Source organism: Hydractinia symbiolongicarpus, chromosome 11 (assembly GCF_029227915.1).
Source record: "Hydractinia symbiolongicarpus strain clone_291-10 chromosome 11, HSymV2.1, whole genome shotgun sequence".
NCBI lineage: Eukaryota > Metazoa > Cnidaria > Hydrozoa > Anthoathecata > Hydractiniidae > Hydractinia > Hydractinia symbiolongicarpus.
In genome coordinates, this window is record NC_079885.1 from 20,917,386 (window position 1) to 20,937,664 (window position 20,279).

Here is a 20,279-nt window from a genome sequence, read left to right on the forward strand (position 1 = left end):
GTAAATATGATTTAAACCTTTATTTACAAGGGAAAAAAATGGAATTAAAAGGAAAAATATAGAAGTTATTGCGGGAGACAGAAGTTATGTAATTTTTTACGAAGACAAGCGAAACACCTGGAATTGTTGAAATTATACATTTCTAAAATTAGAACTTGTTCATCTGACTGCGCTGGGGGTGGATATGAAAGAAAAAATTTTTTGTTGTTTTTTGTATATTTTTCGTAACTACGTTGCTCCCATAGATGTAAAGCAGTGTGATACATCGCTGTTCGGTATATAAATTCTCTAGAGGGGATATTGCAAACATGCTTGGAGCAAACTTCGGTAGTTATTTAAGAGAGAACTGGAAAAGCAGCAAATTTTTCATGCCATAATGTACTATCTATTTTTTCTAAGCTTGCTTATTTCACAGGTGATCTCCGATGAGTAAGTATTAATTTACTATCGAATCTTCACATGCATGGAGGAAAGAGCGAAACAACCAGTATTTGGTTATTTGGAATTTTTTCTTTTGTGTAAAATTTTCTCTTTAAAATTAAAATCGTTTTGTTTACTAATGATTTAGTCTTTCTGGTGTTGTATGTTCTTTCGTATTATAATTTATGCAAATGAATTCTGAACGGTTTTCCGACAAAACGCTTGTCCAAAAACGTTGTCCGAAAATTTTAATATCTGAACTTTTTATTTCACTTAATTTTTTGCCATATTTTGTAAAACATTAATAGCATAAAGCTTTTATGATCATCTTAAATTTTATCTTGGTAGGGAATATATCTTTACCATCAGTAAAACCATTCAAAACTTTATTATGACCTGTTTTTTTAAATGTCTATTATCTTTTTTGACATTATTGATAAAAAAATTTGAGTCACGGAAGGTGGCAAGACATAGACTGTTAATATTAGAATATCTTTCCAAAAATGCGCTGCGCCACAAGGATTAAGAAGGTACTGAAAGGTTAAAAATGCCGTTTGAACGTAATGCTGTGTTGGAACTTCGTCAAACTGACTTGTTTTAAGTACACTCATGGCGCCGGGGGTTCTATCCCCCTTTGCGGCGATTCAATTTGGGCAATCGAATATTACCATAGTCCCGGGTTAACCTAAGCCATGGGAGGGAAATTAGATGATGGCGCACTGTGTGGGCCGTTGGATGTTGCAGGGAGTTGTCTGGCAGAGCACTAACCCAGATTGAATTTGCGTATCTCAAAGAGAGCTTTAAATACTTATCCCTGTTTTATCCCTGGATATTTGTGAGGGTAGCCATGTAAAATATGCACATCTATGTATCTATCTGAGCAGATAACAACCTGGTGCTCAGGAGTTATGGTGCTCCAACGATGGACTGTTTTGGTGAACGTAGCCTGATTGTTACCAAAAAAAGCTAATGTCTAAAGTACTAATGATAAATAAACTCATAATCTCGATTTTTATTAAATTCGGGAAACGGCTATTTTCGCACTTAAATTCGCGCATCCACGCAAAAATCCTTTTAGTGGTTGAAATTTACTACAAACGTTATAAGTCATATTTTACGCGAAAATTAACACACGCGAAAATTTACTTTTTTTCCTCAAAAAACAAAACTGGTTGCAACAAGGCGTTGCTGTTATATTTTGTCTAAAACCTCGATTTTGTAATTTTTACTTGTTGTTAGAGAGAGGGAAATTGAATTTGCGCGAAATTTAATACGAAAGAAATAAGTTCATATTGCTATTTCGTTAAAATGAATAAATTTCATATCCGTGCTCTAGTTGCACGTCGACAACAAAAACATGACAAAATATAACACCAAATTGAGAATATAAATCATAAAGAAACAAAAAGTTGAAGAATTTTTTAACATTAAACCTCTGCTAAACGAAACCATGACGTAAATTTTTGCGTACTGAACTTTTCACTTTTTTTTTTCTAGATTGGAAGAACACTTGGTTTTTCCTCCTGAAGATTATATAAAAACGGAATCAGGAAAACACGGTGACTACATTTTTTTTTTCGTCTAAATCATTTTTTATGTTATGTTTAATCTCATAAGCAATATTTTTTCTAGTTCTTTTCCAGAATTTGAGAGTTTACTGAATTCGTGTTGTGTTTGTAAAGTGCTTCAAAAGTACATTGAGAAAACATACGCTAATAAAGGGGGTAATAAATTTCCTTGCATCGACGAAGAAATATTGATCAAAAAATGGGTATAGTTTTCGAAAACATAATTTACATATGCAACGACATCAAACCTACTTAAAATATCCAGATAACTTATGACTAACTTTTAAATCGGAGTATACTGATGAAAAACGCATGTTTCTGTTGTTTTTCATGAACGTACTCCTAGAAACATCAGTTTGTAAGTGAGACCAAGGAGGTGGGGCAATTAGACTCAATCATTGTCTTGTTTTTAGATGGTCCACGAGTTGTCCATTTTACTGTGTGGATTGAATCCGTCATACGCATCGATCCAGCTGCAATGGTAAGGATGTTAACACCACTATCTATGTATTATTTTTGAAAAACCAGTGTAACCTTTGTACATTTCAAATAACTTGAGCATCTTAGTTGGACATTGATAAAAAAAGTCAAATGGTAATTTTTTTTACTGCATGTTACTATCAGGAGTTTATTGTGAACAGTTACATCATTCAAGAATGGACGGATGAGCGTTTGAAACGAGAGAATCATCATGTCATCATGTTACAGGAAGCAACCGACGTGTGGACACCTGACGTTTACTGTTTGAACTGCAGAAAATCTGCTTTGGATGAGAAAGGCACAAGAGTGTTGTTAAGGATTGACGTGGATGGGAATATTTATTACAGTCAACCGTAAGTTATTTATGTCGTTGCTAGGAGTGTAACGATCCTTTTTGTAACATGGTTTGCGGCTAAAGTAGCTATCTGTTGCAAACATTCAGAAATAATAGAAGATACAACATTTAATGAAAAGTGGACAACGTCATCCAATCTATAAATGTCTCAAAACAAATATGGTAGCTTTCACTTTTAACATTGTAGCTAATAACGACTAATGTCATTCTTTTAACCTTTTGGGTGATTTGAATCAATGTCGCAAAACTAACCGAAAACAATAATAATAAAAAAAAAAATGGGAAAAATCAAAAAAACAAAAACAAACAATAAACACACAAAAAAACTGTCGACATGTGTTACCCTAATGAACCTAATACCATAATATATCTTTTTAATACATACTTGGCGACATTTTTCACTCGTCAACACAAAAGTTATGAATTACCCAGGTATAGTAGACATTAGGACATGTCGGCAACCATATTAAAGTTTCACCCCCGGTTATCTGATAATTAAAATCATGATAACTCCCTTACCCCCCCTTTACTACTTTGCTTTTTGAGGGTAAATATGGTGGAAATCAGGCCACGCCCGGAACACAACATTCGAGAATGGTTCCAAGAAATCTTAAACATGGAACAGAAAGTATTTAAAAAAAATTCCACTTTTGTATGATTTTTGTTTTAGGGGGTTATTAAATGCAGCGTGCAATTTTGATTTCTATACTTTTCCATTTGATGTTCAAAGATGCAAAATGCAATTTGCCAGCTGTAGGTACATTTTTATATCATAACTTTCTTTAAAAGTTGTTCTTGTAAAAGTCATGCTTAACTATAAGGTTTACAATACCATGCATTCGTTTTACAATTTGAAATATCGGCATTTAATGTTGAATGAAGACTTCCAGCTTATGTATCAAAAATTTATAGCTGCTATATTAGTCAGTGGGATTGATACATCTGTGGAGAACAGAAGTGTCTGTGCATGACAGTGTTATTTTCTGTTTATTTTAGACAGCAACAACAACAGCTTTGTAGATTACAAACTAAAAAAAGCTACCTTTCTCGAGAAAAAAGATTTGGAGCAATTTAAAATAGATAATGAAATTAAAGCGTTGACTAGAGTTGCTGAATATTTATCTGGTGTGTATTCTTATGTGGTGTGTATTCTTATCTGGTGTGTATTCTTCACCTTAAAACATACGCAAGAAGATTTCGAAAATTCGTATCTTCCTACGAGGACCGTAAACGCTTTTTAGAAATATCACGAATTTTCTTCGTCTAGGTAATTACACAATAATTGAACTGGAGCTGAAGTTTACCCGCCAAATTGGGTTTTACTTAATCAGACTATACATCCCTACGTCTGTGCTGGTCAGCTTATCTTGGATAACATTCTATGTATCACCATCAGATATTGAAACAAGATTGACAATTGGTATCACTTTGATTCTCTCAATGATCTTCTTGCTTGGATACAGCGATACATCTCTACCTAAAGTTTCATATATCAAAGCGATTGATTGGTTTTTGATCATGGCGTTACTTATTATTGTGTTGACGGTTATAGAGACTGTGGTTGTATACTGGTACATTTGCAAGAAGGAAAAACAACAGGAACAGGTAGAAGAATAAGTTACCTTGGCTGTAACCTCCTCTTGTCCTGTAACAAGATAGTCAACGGCGGCCAAATGTTTTAGATGTTCTTCCGAACGTAGAAAATATGTTTTTTCTTGGTTATTTTTATTAAAACAAGAAATAAAAAACACGAACTTTTTGTGTCAAATAAAACGTTTTGCTTGTGTAAAAAATTAACTAAATTAAGGCCTATCTTGTTACGGGACGAGAAGAACTAATCAGCAACGATAATGAGCAGCTTCCTATCTTAAAGAAATATTTTGCTCCTTTGTTGTGCAGTGTCTCTTTATATCATTTCTATATCTCTAATCTTTTTTTCCTTAAGTGATTCTTTCCGTCTTTCGCTTGGTCGTGATAGAGGGATCCACAGTATCTCATAACAGAACTGTGTTAGTAGATCAGACTTTTCTGCTTTATATGACTAATGCCTTTAATATAGCTAAATGCGTCCTGAAAGTAATTTTACAAACCCGGGCTTAGGAAAGTCAAAAAAGAAGCCCTTTTACGAACAAAATTGGATTTTCCTTGTTACGTTTTTGCAACGCCCTTTAGTTCACATAAGAAACAAATTATTTTTATTATATTATTTATTTTCGGTTAAAAAGAACTAATCATGGACTCTCGTCGCATTTCTTCTTAGAATGTATTATTTATTTATTTATTTATCTTATCTTACAAAGCGTTCGCAAAGATTAAGCTAGTGAATGACTAAAGCTAAGTTCACACTTGAACGCAATTTCTTGGGTCGCGAGAATTTACCACATTTGTGGTTGTTTTTTTAAGATGTTTTTGTACATGATTAACAGAAAAGACAAGAACTAGCAATTACAGAGAAACACTGGAAACACTTATTCAGCGTACCACCTCCGGCACTTTTGAAGTCGATTTAAACTTACCACAGCTTTCCGCAGCAAAACGGAGCTGGAAAAACGTCGTATTTCAACTACCTTCTGAGCAAAATCCATAAGTTACTTTATTAGTGTAAATTCAACTTAGCCTGTTTCGGGTTATTTATTTAGTGTAAAGCGTGTTTCCCTTTTTTCAGTGTAAATTCAACTTAGCGTGTTTTTGTTAGCCTATAATGTGTACCTCTCTTTCTGTTCTGCTTTCAGCGAAGACGATCCTCCATATTTTCAAAACTTAGCGGCAGCAACCACTTCGATATCAGCAAGGAATGCAGTCCACCCGATGAAGATGATGACATGAAAGCTATCTATGGAAGCAAAGAAAACACTCGCAACAGAAAATGCGCAATGAAACATAAACTACTTTGCGTTGACGAATATGACCGAAAGAAGCCACTGAAGTTTGACTGCAGCATGAGTCCTTTCATAGGAAGTGAAGTCAATGATGATGATAATGATGATGATGATTTCAGAAACAGAGTGGCGAATTTTGAGATTGTAGCACGACTTGTATTTCCCTTGGTATTTTTTGTGTTTGCCATTATATATGGTATTCATTACTCGCGATATCTACATGAATAACACGCAAAAGAGGGCGAATAATAACATTGATGAACTTTGCAAGCTGGTAGAATGTAGAATCTACATTATGCAGCCGCTGTTGCGATTATTAAAACTGGAGTTTAATACAACTATTTCTTGTTTCGATCAAATGTTATTGAAAAAACAGCGTATCTAGGTGTTTTTTGGTGAAACGTTTGGACTTTTACCACTTATTTTTAAAATATACTCCATATTATGTTCAGAAAGTTATAGCGTAGACTTACCGCGATACCCAACGATTTTTCTACCGTATTTAATCAGCCATTTAACTGTTTGTACTTGTATTACAGGCTTAGTGCTTTTTATTTAGCCATTTTTCTAACACTTTCTTTTTCACTTCATTAAATTAAATACGTCAACACACATACGAACATAGACATTGGACGTGGAAAGAAGATGGCTAAAAGCTTGTCTGCTTTCGCTCAACCATATTATCTTGGTGTCAACCCCCACGTGGGTTGTAATAACTTGTGATCAAGTTATTTAGTAATATGCCAACTTTTTAATAGTTATGTCAAACAGATCTTTAAACAAACCAAAGCCTCAGAAATTCGCGAGTTGAATATATGTTTTCCTATCCAACTAAATTTTGTTGAAATTCTAAGTTCTTAATAGTCTTCATCATATAAACTGCAATTAATTCCTTAAGAAAATCAATTAACTTTCTTAGGAATTAAGACACCAGAATTGTCCAGGAACTTGGAAGATTAAAATTCCATTGTAACCAAGTGCCATGAATAAAGTGTTTTCTAGATGTGGATAGTACAAATATACTGAAATAGGCGAAAAATATACCGAAAGATATACTAAAAAAAAGGGCAAAGTTAAACTTAATGGGGCAAAGATATGCTGAAGGGGGTAAAATATGTACTGAAAGGAGGTTGCGCGTAAGTGGACAGTATAAAGTATAAAACAAAAAAGACTAATATTCTCAAAATCAGTCCTCTTAATAGATAACTTGAATGTGAGCTAGCTAACTACTACATTAGGGTAGAGGTTTTAGTGGCGTGGGGCTTTGTGGTTGTGTCGTTCACTTCGTAATCACAAGGTCCGTGATTTGGTCCACAGCACGGGCATGTGTCTTTACCACAGCTACAGGTCAACCCATGCCATGTGAGGGACATTGGGTAGCCCAGCCGGTGTATACCCATTGTATAAATTCAAAGCACAGGACCCACATTAATAAAAGTGTTTTCAACACTGAAGTGACTTTATCCCGTATAATTATTCGGAATAGAAATAATAATTGTGAGAACGTCTCGACGAAAAGTTTTTTTCCTGTAAAAAGTAATTATTAATATTTGTCAAAAATTAGTATAAGTTCTTGTACCCGCAAATTGTGCCCACCCTTGAATATACAAAGGTTTCATAAGGTTTTAGGTACGAGCCTCCACTCCAACCGTGGAAGTATAAGAGATATCTCTTATACCTCCATGCTCTAACCTACTTTAAATGTAATGTTGTCAGTTAATTTAGAGCCATCTTTTGACCACGAACCGGCTTGTGTGGCAAGCAAGCAAGTTAGAACAACAGACATGCATGTAGACTTAAATACAGAAGTATTTACTACTTACGGAGGCTAAAAAAAATTGTAGGCCTTTATGGTTTACAATAAGCATAATCTCAGAAAATGGTAATTCTTCAGGTCGCAAATAGGTTTTAGTTATTGTCTTCTTATTATTGAAATTGTTTACCCAGTTCAATTGGTACTGCTATCCTCTGGAGGGCGCACTAGAACTTAAATTTATTCAAAGCTTCCATTAGAGAGCTGCGAAGATTGTGCAAACACAGCAAGCGCTTAACTAGACAACCGCCTTAGATATCAATCCCATCTTCACTCTGAACACTAAGCAAAAAGGACAGATTTACATTTTTATAGTCCCTGGCATGACTCGGCCGGAGTTTGAACCCAGAACCTCCCACATTGGAAGCGAACGCTCTGCCACAAGTCTCCACCGGGCGGTAAAGGGCGTAAGCTAATCGATAAAATTATAACTATAGGTTTAATGAATAAAAGCACTGTACATTAAAAATGTAAAATATAAGATAGTGCTTTTTAAAATAGGCGTTGGAAACCACGTGCATGGAAGTTTTTGGAAAACATTTTATATTATAAGTTCATGTTCTAATGTTATTAACAGAGTATTCTGTATAGGACATTTTTTCCCTCTCGCCAACAGCCCAACATGATTAGGGTGGTCAACATTTATCTACTGCAATTGTCTGCTGTGTTCCTACGGCAGGTGGTTATACTTACACCACCTGGGTGAACAAACACAAAAAATCTTTTTTATAGGATCAGTTAAATCAATATTAATGTTCACTGGGCGAGGTTTTATATATCAAATGAAAGTTTTAAAATTTATTAACTTAAAAAACACACCTATAGAAACCCATTTTTATAGAAAGTTGAAATAATTTGTTTGAAAGTCCGTGCAAATGCAAGAAGCCGAACACAACAGCCGAAATGCACAGCATGTCTTACTCAAACTTTATTGATGTCTTTTCAATTGTTTAATGAAGCTGAAAATGTCACTTATAATCAGTTCTAACGGTCTCATAGAACGTTAACATCAGAAATACGGGCTAATGGTGGTGGCAGGATGTCTTTTGGGTGGTTCGTTTGTATTTTTTTACTGGCATTGAGCGAAACAAAAGCGACAGGGTATGTAGGAACTTACTATCTTCAACTTTATTAAGTATTAAGTATACTTTCTAACTGCAAGATTTCCAGGTAAGATAAACTTCTTTAAATCATAAACACTTTCTTTAAAGTAACACTTTGTCAGTAAAAGGAAACTTTTCTAGTTTTTAAAAGCTAATTTCCAAAAGAAAAACCAAACTGTACGGTAAAATTTGTGACGTCATTGTCGTTTGTCGTAATCTTGGGAAACTTTCCAGGTTCTTTTTCGTGTCAAAACAGAACATTGGAATCGTGGCCAAGAATTGTAGAAAAAAAACACAAGTAAATTTGTAAAAAAAAAAAAAAAATTTTCTCTACAGCATGGGTATACTTCAAATGTTTTTATTTTCAATTCCAGGATTCCTTATGAGCATTAAAAGATCCATTATTATAAGACTTCAAGCACGAAGTCTCACTGTTTTCAAAAAGATATCAGCTCCACTTGCAAAAGTTTAAAAAAGGTTATTAGTTCAGATTGTGATATATTCCCCTGATCATTTTATTTCTTGGTCAATTCTACCATCAAAACAAAAACGCAACTAAATCCTTCATCGCTGCCGTCTGACGGCTCTCCTGTGGCATCCTGTGGTATTAGTCTTTGTAATGAAAAAAAAAAAAAAACCTAAAAATGCTATAAATTTAGACCTAAAATTAACAAAAATGCAAACAACATTATGACTTCACAGAAAATGATTTAAAAAAGGAGACAAATTTACGTCAAATTAATTTGTTGTCATTTTATCTCCTCCTTCACTTAAAACTGACCCTTAAAAAGTTATTGTTTGCATACAAACAGTAGCTGGATTGTATCAAGGTATAAGATCTTAACTTTATCCGATGTTAACATGCTGCAGTCTAATTAATTTGTGATATGTTTCTCTCGTAGAGATGAAGAAAATTATATCTTTCCTCCAGAAGGCTATAATAAAATAGAATCTGGGAAGCATGGTAATTAGTTTCTAGCGTTTTTAACATATTATTGTAAAATAATTATCAGGTAAATAGCATTTTTTTTTCGAATATTTAGATGCTCCTCGTCATGTGAATTTCTCTTTGGTGATTGAATCTGTTATCAGAATTGATGCCACTATGATGGTAAGAAATTTTTTGAATGTGCGAGTTTTTGTAAGACTAATTTCAATATAGCGTATTTTTGTGTTAAGGTGAAGCGATTGATAGACTACCCGAATACTTACAATCTTAATGGTGTTAATTTTACGGGACAGAAACAGATATTTTGCAGATATCAACTCTCACAAGATAATGTAAAAGGGATATTTTTGAAAGAGAAGACTTTTTTTAAACCACCGTGTTTTTTTGCGGGTATTAATTTTCGAAGGTAAAATTATTTCGCGAGTGCATAATTTCGCGAATTTGGCCATAACGCATAAAAAGTACAAAAATTGATACCTGCAGCAACATTAAAATGTGTGCTTTAAACGATCTTACTACTTTAGAAACACATGTCATCATTGTCTATTTCATGTCATGATTTTGACAAGAATGTTAATAATTTTTAGAAAAGTGTCAATTTTGTGCATGCACTGGTTTTTGTATTGAAAACAACTAAAAATTTGAAAATAGTGAAACCATACACGAGAAAATTGTCAGCTTTTTATTGTGTAAAAAATAGGGCATTAATAAAATAGGATTCTGTATGGTCTATCCAGTAACTCTTGGATGCAGTCCAGATTATTCCTTCCCTTCGAGATGTGTAACTAATTATTTTTGTCACTGTTAGAAATGACAATAAATGTTGAGGCATAGATTCTTAAATATTATTGAGGATTAACATGTAGATTAAAATCCTTATATTCGTAAGAAAGATCTGATCATTTGTTTTTTAGGAGTTTGTTTTGAATAGTTATATCGTGCAAGAGTGGACTGATGAACGTTTAAAACGAGATAATCATCACGAGATTGTCCTGCAAGATGACAACGAGATATGGACACCTGATATATACTGCTTAAATTGTAGACAGTCAACACTTGGCACAAAAACAGGAAGGGTTTTGCTTCGTATTGGAGTAGACGGAAGGATCTATCACAGTCAACCGTGAGTTGTCTTCTCGATACGTAAAAAGTCCAAACGAAAACAAAAATTGTCTTCCTTTTATCTTAACTCAAATTTTTTTTGGTATGAAGACGAGGAGGGGTTATAATTTAAGATCTCTTTTCCTTTCAAGAGAAGATGCTATTTTTCTTTAGGTAAAACAAGAGTATTATTTTTTTACATTTTGTCGAAGATGTTTTTTTTAATTTCTCTATATGTTATATATATAGAAAAACGGGTAAAAAAAGGCTTTTCGTCCTTCATCTCTATCAAAACCTGGGTTCTATAGTTAGCGCAATGTTAGCCAGAGAAAATATTTTTTGTTAATAATAAGCAGGCCAAATATGGCGAATTTACGAAAAATACAATGACTTATTACGTGGTCCTAAATTTTTGCTAAAAAGCAAGGTTTTAAAGAATTGGCAATTCAAACCTTTTGACCAAAATGCACAAAAATTCGCGAGATCGCGATATTTAATTCTCGCGAAAATGTATATTGTAACACCTGTATATCTCTGTTTTTCTGTCAGGTAAAATGGTACCGCAAGTACGGCACACGTAATGGGATATAAAAAGAACGGGCGAACCCGTAGATTTTTCCACGGGTTCGCCTACTAGTTTATTATATTACCGTTTATATAATCCAATTAATTTATATAATTATATTTACTGTCTAGGGGACTGCTACATGCAGCTTGTAATTTTAAATTCCAGTTCTTTCCGTTTGATGTTCAATATTGCGATATAGAGTTTGCCAGTTGTAAGTTAACGTTTTATATGTATTTTCTTCTTCATTCCTTCTGCAGTGTTTTTGTCATAGCTTGCTATACCGTTAGAACCTTTTGTGGAAAGTTATTGTGGTTTTTGGAGTCAGAGCTGTTTTGGAGATGCGGTTAAGGGGCTGATTATATGAGGCGAGCTGACCCGGTGCTGGCTCGTTTAAAGGAAAATCTATTTTTAAACATAATCCAGCTTTTGCAGAAATTTCTTCTAAAAGACAGTTTCGATTATATGAGGCAGGTTGAAAACGGGTTGGCTCACATTCCGAGCCAGCTCGTTTTTTCAACCCAGCCAGCTCGCCTAAGCGAGCTGGCTAGCCCCATGTAATAGCTTGTCCCAAGTCAGAAGCGAGTTGGCGCATGCAAAGTAGCCGATATCATGAACAAGAATTTTTTTGTTTGAGAGAGTCTAAAATTTTTTGTCCATAAATCTTCTATTGATACAGCAACCAACGTCATATCAACCCACCACTTATCAGTACGACAATTTCTAAACCAAGTTTTTCTCTTTTTTCTAATTTTTCTCTGTTGTGTTCTTGAAAGTAACTGTTTCCATATTTTCTTTAGAAATCATAGAAATAGTTATATTCTAAAACATTTTGTGTATGCAAAGCAATAAAACATTTGTTGAGAGTTGCAAAAATGTGCTCACCAAAATTAACACACGATAATGTATCATTCTTTGTTTACTTAATGCGTGCGCCATCTTGATATTTTCCTGGGTTGTCATTTTAATTTTTCCATGTAATAACGAGCTAGTGCCGGGTTGAAAATGAGCCAGCACCGGGTCAGCTCGCCTCTGTAACCAGCCCCTAAGATTCTAAGTCAAGTGGGTGAAGACCTTATCCGTAACCGCTCTCAGCTTCTATCAAACGATGAGTAAAATCAATATTTCCTTTTAGACAGTCACAATAGCAGTGTTGTTCAGTTATTCCTAAAAGATGCATATTTTCTTGCACGGAAGGATTTAGAGCAATTTACCGTTGAAAAGGACATAAAAACATCCTCAAAAATCGTGAATTACTTGTCAGGTAAATTTCTGTTTGTTTGCCGAAGCACTAAGAATCGACGAAGTGACTGGCGGGGAGTATTTTGCCACAAATCCAATCTTTGTTAGGTATACGCACTAATAACACAAAATTACTTTTAATTTATGCTTTGATTTTTTATTCGTATTATGTGATTACGAATCTTGTTTCTTATTTCATCACAGGCAATTACACCGTCCTTCAAGTCGAGCTCAAATTCATGAGACAAATCGGTTTCTACTTAATACGAATCTACTTCCCAACGATCATCCTCGTTTGTTTATGTTGGATCGCATTTTGCGTTTCACCATCAGATATTGAAACACGATTGACAATTGGTATCACGTTGATTCTCTCAATGATCTTCTTGCTTGGATACAGCGATACATCTCTACCTAAAGTGTCATATATCAAGGCAATTGATTGGTTCATGATTGTGTCTTTAGTTCTCATTGTGTTGATTGTGTTAGAAAGTGTTGGCGTGTATTGGTATTTAAGCAGGGACGAAAATGAACAGGTAAGTGTTATGAAAAATATTTAAAGAAATAAACAAGAATGCCAATAATATATCCATTTATATGCTGCACGATCATTCGTTTATTTTATTGAGTTCAAAGAAATTAGTACGTCGCAAGAATGTAGATAATTGGCTATTTCGTGTATATGTAGCACGAATATTTTCCCATCACACGGACTAAAATAAAGGGTATAGAGATATGCAGGTACTGGTATTTTGTGTAAATTTGTTCTAAATGATAAACACAATTGAAAAATGCAATGATATGATTATTCTAGAACGATACCGAATCTAAGGCAACCACAACAACTGGGATAGACAAAAATATGGATAACGCCAGAGAATCTAACATACCCGTTGAAGACGATTCGTTTGACTCTAGCACCAATATAAACAATGGAATGCATGGTGAAGAAGGCGTTAGGTTACGTTTGCTAGGCTGCAATTTATTTAAATCCAATTGCAAGAATGCAGTAAAGAAAAAAATGGACGCCAAGACAAGAGTTGCAAAGTTTGAACTTATAGCTAGAATTGCCTTCCCGTTGGTTTTCTTTGTTTTTGCTGTAATATATGGACGGCATTATACACAAAAATTTCATGAATAAGAATTCGCTGTAAAGTTGGAGAAAATAAAGTCTGTGTATAGAGACAATATCCATTGAAGAGATGAAATGTTCAAACGGTTTGTCGTATTCTGCACAACTAATGTAAAGGAGATATCTCCGCACATGCACCATAGAAGTTAAAAACTGTAATTTAAACTGTAATTTTTTTTGCAAAACTTATTTTTGTGATTTAGAAGCCTGAAAATAATTTTTGGGGGACCAAAGTTTTGCGATTGCAATATGTAGAAGAAATTATTTGCAAGCTCATTTTTTATGATTTTTTTTTTTTAATATTGAATTTCCTTTTACTTATCGCCTTTCTAAATTTAAAATATTCTTTCAATGATTTTTTAAAATATTTTGATCGATTCATTTTTTCCAAGTGTAAAAAAGTGGCAAAAATAAATTCCGCGAAAATTGCTTCTACAAAAACTTCTTTCCTTAAGGTAGTACATATCTGACAAAAGTTTGTCTAATAAAACAGACTTGCTGCACAAATTTTCCATAAATAATTTTATGGTTTTTAAACCGTGTTCTTCATAGTACTTTTGACTCCACAACAAATTAAATAACAGCTTTATTTCCACTCGCAGTTAAACAAAAACAAACCTGCCAGTGCCATTAACATTTTGATTGAATCCGATTTTATTTTGTCGCAATAAAAAAGACTATTTGTATCTTCATTCCCTTGCTGTGAAACTGAAAGGACAAATTTTGATTTTCAATAACTCTGCACACAATCAAAGACGTAATGTGCTGTGTATCTAATATAATTTTTGCTCTGGTTAAGATAAAAAAGATATGATAAATTTGTCTAACTTTATTATGAGTGGGCGTCGTTACTTGTATTTACAACTTCATATTATACCGCCGACATAAATTCTATCAAACCGTGTAAAATCTCCCGAATTGAACAATTCAATCCAATGCCCGACAAGATGTTAGAACAAATCTGCAAAATATTGATTTTTAAGACAGAATGTCTCCATAGGAATAGTTCAAGCTTAATATAAGCTCTAAAAAAGACCCTTATAAGCCGTCGGTTATTTGTGGCTAACGCACTTTATGTTTTCCGCCCTTAATAAGAAGGATTTTTTGACTTCATGCATAGTCAGATAAGATGGCATAACTGCCTTACTATCAACTAATGAAACAAACAAACAAAACACCACTGTAGAAATCCGTAAAGTTATGGTTTTATTATAACCCATTAAGGAAGAAACTTCTTTCTTACGCTCCCTAAGCCATATGTACGCAAAAGCCGGTTTTGGTAATAACTAACGATTAGGGAAGACGTCCACTTAATACTAACTCCAGATTTTCCTGAAATTTCTGACATTTTCTTATTTTCAAGTTTTCTACCAACACGTCACAAATTTGAAACCTTGAATTAATTACAAGCAAAACGAGTATCACTTTGGCAAAAAAATTATGTTAATCAATTCACCTTTATAATCCTTATGTATTGATAACGTTTGAATACAAATCCATCCACACAGGGGCGGATCTAGGATTTTTTTCTGGTTAGGCAAAATTTCATAGATTTTTTGGCAAAGTAATGTCAAGGGTTGTGGTGTTGTACGAGGTAAATCGGCCGTTTTGTGTTTTTGCTGTAAAAGGAACTAAAATTTTCCCAAAAGTAAGGTTTTTAGTTATTAAGAATCCTTCTAGATTAGAAACGAAAGTTTCTTTATAGCCAAACAAATAACAGTAACCCCCGTAGTTTTACCACTTTATCCTTGTTAAAACATGCGGATGGAAAATGCGTCTGGTTAGTAAATTCGATTTGAAACAGGGTTAGCGTTTCCATAATTTCTTTGAATCACATATTGGTATTAAGTATCTTAGCATCTTTTTTCGTTTTGCGCACATAATACGAGTACAAGTAATAAGTTGGGGATTTGCTTCATTTCAAAACATGCAATAAGTCTAATAACTAACAATACAACAAAAAATTACATTACAAGACAATTTTAGGAATAGATAGTCAACAGTAGTGCAACGTAGAAATATTGTTTGGAAAATTATAGTCTGTGGTAACAACCTGCAAATGCACAAAGAAAACCAGCATATAAAAGAATGAAAGATTTCCAGTTAGACTTACAGTGTAAGATCGCAACATATAATAAACGTGTACAAAAAGTATATAGTAATCACCTCTTCATGAAGTTAATACAGTTTAGCATTAGGGTTACTGGTGTAGTTTTGCACCAATTTCTATTAAGCATTAATTTTAATGCTATGAAATTCCCACAAGAGAAAGGCAGTTTATTAAGCCAGAAAAGAGTTAGAAATTAGAAAAATAACATCAAAACATTTAAGATGTCTCATATTATTTACCCTTACATGTCCCTGTCAACTATGTTTAAAAAATATTTTAATACTGTAAAATCTTTAAGAAAGTTTTAGTAACTATAAGCCAATTATGAAGATTCTCATATAAAAAGCAACATATATACAAATCCTACTCATATCCATAAGTTGACATGACATTTTGTTAGTTTACAGTCTGTAACAGAACGTTTTTTAACATGCAATTCTTGTTTCGATCTGTATATGTTTTACGTGAAAATCATTTCTATGATTTACTTGAATATTCACAAGTTATTTTGATTGATTTTTTTCACCAACTTTGTGGATTATACCAGATATATATCCATTGTTTACAGTTTTCCAATATTATAAGGATTCAGAACAAATCTTCTGTGTTATTTACTTGAATATTCATCATAGGTACCAGGGTGACATCAAAATACAAATTATTTTGATTGATTTTTTTCACCTTCTTAGTTCCTCTTATGAAACACAACTTTGTGGATTATACCAGATATATATCCATTGTTTACAGTTTTCCAATATTATAAGGATTAACAAATCTGTGTTCTTTTAATTGATGGTGATTTTCATTGTCAGAAGAATATTCATCTTAGGTACCAGGGTGACATCAAAATATCTTATCCTAAAACAAAATTATATCAATGTATTGCTCAGCAAGATGAGAATAAGAAATATTATAAAACAAACTTGGACTATTCTTAGATTAGGTATTGCTTCATTCTTTTGTTTTTAGCAATATTATTACAATTAAAAGTAACATGGGAAAGTCAAAGAGATCTTCTCGTGTTCTTAAAAGTTTTAAAATGAGCAGTGGGATGTTGCATATAAAATGCACTGTTTAAAAGTTCCCACAAAGTCAAAGTTCTTAGGGACAATCACAATAAAAAAGTATATGCTAAGCGTATAAATTTGGCGGTGGGACGAGGTAGAATCCTTTGACGTTTAATTATATCTCATACTGTATACATCGATTTCTTAGAGAACAGAAAGAATTAATAACTTTTAGTGTCTACCTGCTTAGCAGGGACACATGGATGAGTGCTTATGGTTTCAAGGACTGACAACATTCAAAGATTACCTTTTCTGATTTGATGTTTAGGGGAGGGAAAGGGGATCTGCAGATCTATTAACATTTAGCTTGGACTTTTGCGTTCATGAAAGAGCTGTCCCTTAGTTATCTTACAAGAATGTATTCTCTCCCAAACAGAAACAAAGATACACAGTTGCATAAACGGCTACACGAAGCCTACACGAAGCCAGTGACCCTTAAGACGTTAAAGAAAAAAAACTAACAAAATTCCAACTAATACACATACAGGTAGCTAGTAATACTCTATACCGAATTTAACATACACATCAAAACATCTTTCGACCGCCAAGACAGTGTTTACATAAATTGCCTCCGTTAGCTATCTCGTTTGGCATTGGGCTTTTATGTTTTTAAACAATGCATTTGATCAAGGCCAAGTTAAAACCTTTTGTTTTGATAAGAAAAAGATTTAAATTACACGTTTTGTAAGAACATCTGGTGGTTTACCACTTTTAAGAATAGTTCTTGACACAAAAGTGCCTTAAATTCAGGAGCAGCTAAAACTAAAATATTTCAAGTATTACTGAATTTATTGTCTCTTGCAGAGGAAGATAAAGGTTTGGTTTGAGACAACAACACGGCACACGTGGCCAAAATACTTCTCTCCAGCATTTCCAATCCTTTCAATATCTGAAAAGGTTTCCAAATTCAAAACTTCTTTATTTAACTTAGGTGGCATACAATTGCTTTAATATTCTAGACATTTGAAGTGCTCCCTGCAATTGGACCTGATCCAGGTAAACCATGTTGAAAAAGAAACATCCACTCCATGTAACCGTACCCGTGGTCGTTTTAGGCGTTTAAACTTTAAAACCCACGGACGTTTTAGGCGTTTTTTCTTCACATTCCAGAATTTCATTCATTGGAACTTGAAAACCCGCGGACGTTTTAGGCGTTTTTTCTTCCATCTGTGATTTTCATTCATTCGGAACTTTAAAACCCGCGGACGTTTTAGGCGAATAGACATTTTGCCTAAGATCGCCCCGGGTTTGCTTATTTGAGTAAAATAAAACACGCACGCCGCGCATCGTCATAGTCGAAATCGGCGGATGCCAAAAATAAATTGATAAAAATAATTTAGTTTTTTTTTAGATTATTCTATCTATAGAGAATTTTTTTTCTAGTTCACAAAACTAGGCTTAGGCAATTGCCTAGGCTGCCTAACCCTAGATCCGCCCCTGCCACAGGTTTGAAATATCTGATGACAGAAAATGTCAAAATTTGCTATTCCTTAAAATGACATCATAATTTATGCAGCATAATTAAATCTAAAATTCTTTAAATGTTAATATCTTGAAAACGATAAAACTTTTTAAAATTTTTAAGAAGATTTGTTAACCAATATTTTAAGCGCTACAAGTCCAACATTATTTTGTACCTCGGGTTCCTTTAAGATTTTATAACAATCAAAAATACTGTTCAGGAACAGATTTCAATTAAATCCTTACTTCTCTTAAAACTTAAATGTAGTTCTAATAAACTCAACCCAAAATTCCTGACATTTTTCTGACATATTAAAAAATGATGGAATGAGTAGATTTGGAGAGAAAGTTGTTAAAGTTGTTAGAGATTTGAGGAGATTTGAGGAGAAAGTTGTTAAAGTTGTTAGAGATTTGAGGAGATTTGAGGAGAAAGTTGTTAAAGTTGTTAGAGATTTGAGGAGAAAGTTGTTAAAGTTGTTAGAGATTTGAGGAGATTTGGAGAGAAAGTTGTTAAAGTTGTTAGAGATTTGAGGAGATTTGAGGAGAAAGTTGTTAAAGTTGTTAGAGATTTGAGGAGATTTGAGGAGAAAGTTGTTAAAGTTGTTAGAGATTTGAGGAGATTTGGAGAGAAAGTTGTTAAAGTTGTTAGAGATTTGAGGAGATTTGAGGAGAAAGTTGTTAAAGTTGTTAGAGATTTGAGGAGAAAGTTGTTAAAGTTGTTAGAGATTTAAGGAGATTTGAGGAGAAAGTTGTTAAAGTTGTTAGAGATTTGAGAAGATTTGAGGAGAAAGTTGTTAAAGTTGTTAGAGATTTGAGGAGAAAGTTGTTAAAGTTGTTAGAGATTTAAGGAGATTTGAGGAGAAAGTTGTTAAAGTTGTTAGAGATTTGAGGAGATTTGAGGAGAAAGTTGTTAAAGTTGTTAGAGATTTGAGGAGGTTTGAGAAGAAAGTTGTTAAAGTTGTTAGAGATTTGAGGAGAAAGTTGTTAAAGTTGTTAGAGATTTGAGGAGATTTGAGGAGAAAGTTGTTAAAGTTGTTAGAGATTTGAGGAGGTTTGAGAAGAAAGTTGTTAAAGTTGTTAGAGATTTGAGGAGTTTTGGGGAAGCTTTCAAAAATTGAGGAGAATTGACGAGTTTTGATGGGTTTGGTAATCATGCTAACAGAGTAAACACCCTGAAGTGTAACAAAAGTCACATTGTTAACAGCAATACGTAATATCATATTCGTAAAATGCGTTTTCATATATTACAATACAGAAAATACAATATAAAACTGAGTTTGACATTAAAATCGTATCTTAATACGTCTTTAATGATATTGGTCTGTCATTGGTATTGTAAACACATTAGGTCTTCTAACTTTCAAATACGGACCGTAGTTGGTTTAAACACTTTTTAGATTTAAATCTTCAATTAGTTATGTTTCAAATTCTTTAAAAAATACCATAGCAGGTGCAATTAAGATGTAAAATGACGGGCAATACCTCTTTCCCTTCATGTAAGCATCAGTTATTGTCACAATGCGTCGGCGACGACGCCCTTCAAGAGTTATCAGACACGATGCATGATCGAACCAATAGGAAGAACATCAATATGAACAATGGCGAATGAACGACCGCGTATTTCATCTTCCGAACACCCTCCAGTTGCTGACACAGCAAAACTTTGTAAATAATCAACAGCAAGATGATTGAAGTGTTGATGATGATACGTTTCACCGCCAAACTTTTCTCCATCGCCATGTACAGATGGATGAAGACAATCAAGTCAAAGTAGGCCATCAAAGTGTCACATGCAAACAAAGGCGTAAATACCGTCCACCATGTTGAATCTAAATAATCTTCAAGTTTGAGCACTAACAGAATGGAAAACGCCAATACAGATGCGATCATCATAGTGAGTTCGAATACAGTGATTTGAAGCCATTTCTTTAACTCTTTTAATGTAAATAACATTTCTTGTTGTTATATTTGCTAAAGAAGAGAGCCAGAAAATGAGAACAAATTTCGCAAAATGAATTTAACTGAATCAACATA

At 33.6% G+C, this 20,279-nt stretch overlaps 3 protein-coding genes across 5 annotated transcripts; 2 read left to right on the forward strand and 1 right to left on the reverse strand.

The window, feature by feature from the left end:
* The first annotated feature begins 1,590 nt into the window (after positions 1-1,590).
* Positions 1,591-6,441, forward strand: LOC130614174 (glycine receptor subunit alphaZ1-like). Of its 3 annotated transcripts, XM_057435586.1 has the most exons (7): positions 1,591-1,979; positions 2,402-2,469; positions 2,613-2,821; positions 3,494-3,576; positions 3,820-3,948; positions 4,091-4,428; positions 5,556-6,441. In XM_057435586.1, the coding sequence occupies exons 2-7, from the start codon at positions 2,467-2,469 to the stop codon at positions 5,928-5,930; spliced, it is 1,137 nt and encodes a 378-aa protein (XP_057291569.1). In that variant the 5' UTR covers positions 1,591-1,979; positions 2,402-2,466; the 3' UTR covers positions 5,931-6,441. The 3 variants fall into 3 exon arrangements, with proteins under 3 accessions (XP_057291569.1, XP_057291568.1, XP_057291570.1); XM_057435585.1 differs by lacking the exons at positions 1,591-1,979; positions 2,402-2,469 and having other exon boundaries at positions 2,549-2,821; XM_057435587.1 differs by lacking the exons at positions 1,591-1,979; positions 2,402-2,469 and having other exon boundaries at positions 2,682-2,821; positions 3,494-3,580.
* A 1,969-nt stretch (positions 6,442-8,410) lies between these two features.
* On the forward strand, positions 8,411-14,731 carry LOC130614688 (gamma-aminobutyric acid receptor subunit rho-1-like). The gene is made up of 8 exons (XM_057436125.1): positions 8,411-8,616; positions 9,521-9,582; positions 9,662-9,729; positions 10,482-10,690; positions 11,365-11,447; positions 12,369-12,497; positions 12,680-13,011; positions 13,290-14,731. Exons 1-8 carry the CDS (start codon positions 8,555-8,557, stop codon positions 13,614-13,616), a joined length of 1,272 nt encoding a protein of 423 aa, XP_057292108.1. The 5' UTR covers positions 8,411-8,554; the 3' UTR covers positions 13,617-14,731.
* Positions 14,732-19,784: 5,053 nt separating this feature from the next.
* LOC130613501 (transmembrane protein 203-like) lies at positions 19,785-20,198 on the reverse strand. The gene has a single exon (XM_057434835.1). The coding sequence runs from the start codon at positions 20,196-20,198 to the stop codon at positions 19,785-19,787; it is 414 nt and encodes a 137-aa protein (XP_057290818.1).
* Between the last annotated feature and the right edge of the window lie 81 nt (positions 20,199-20,279).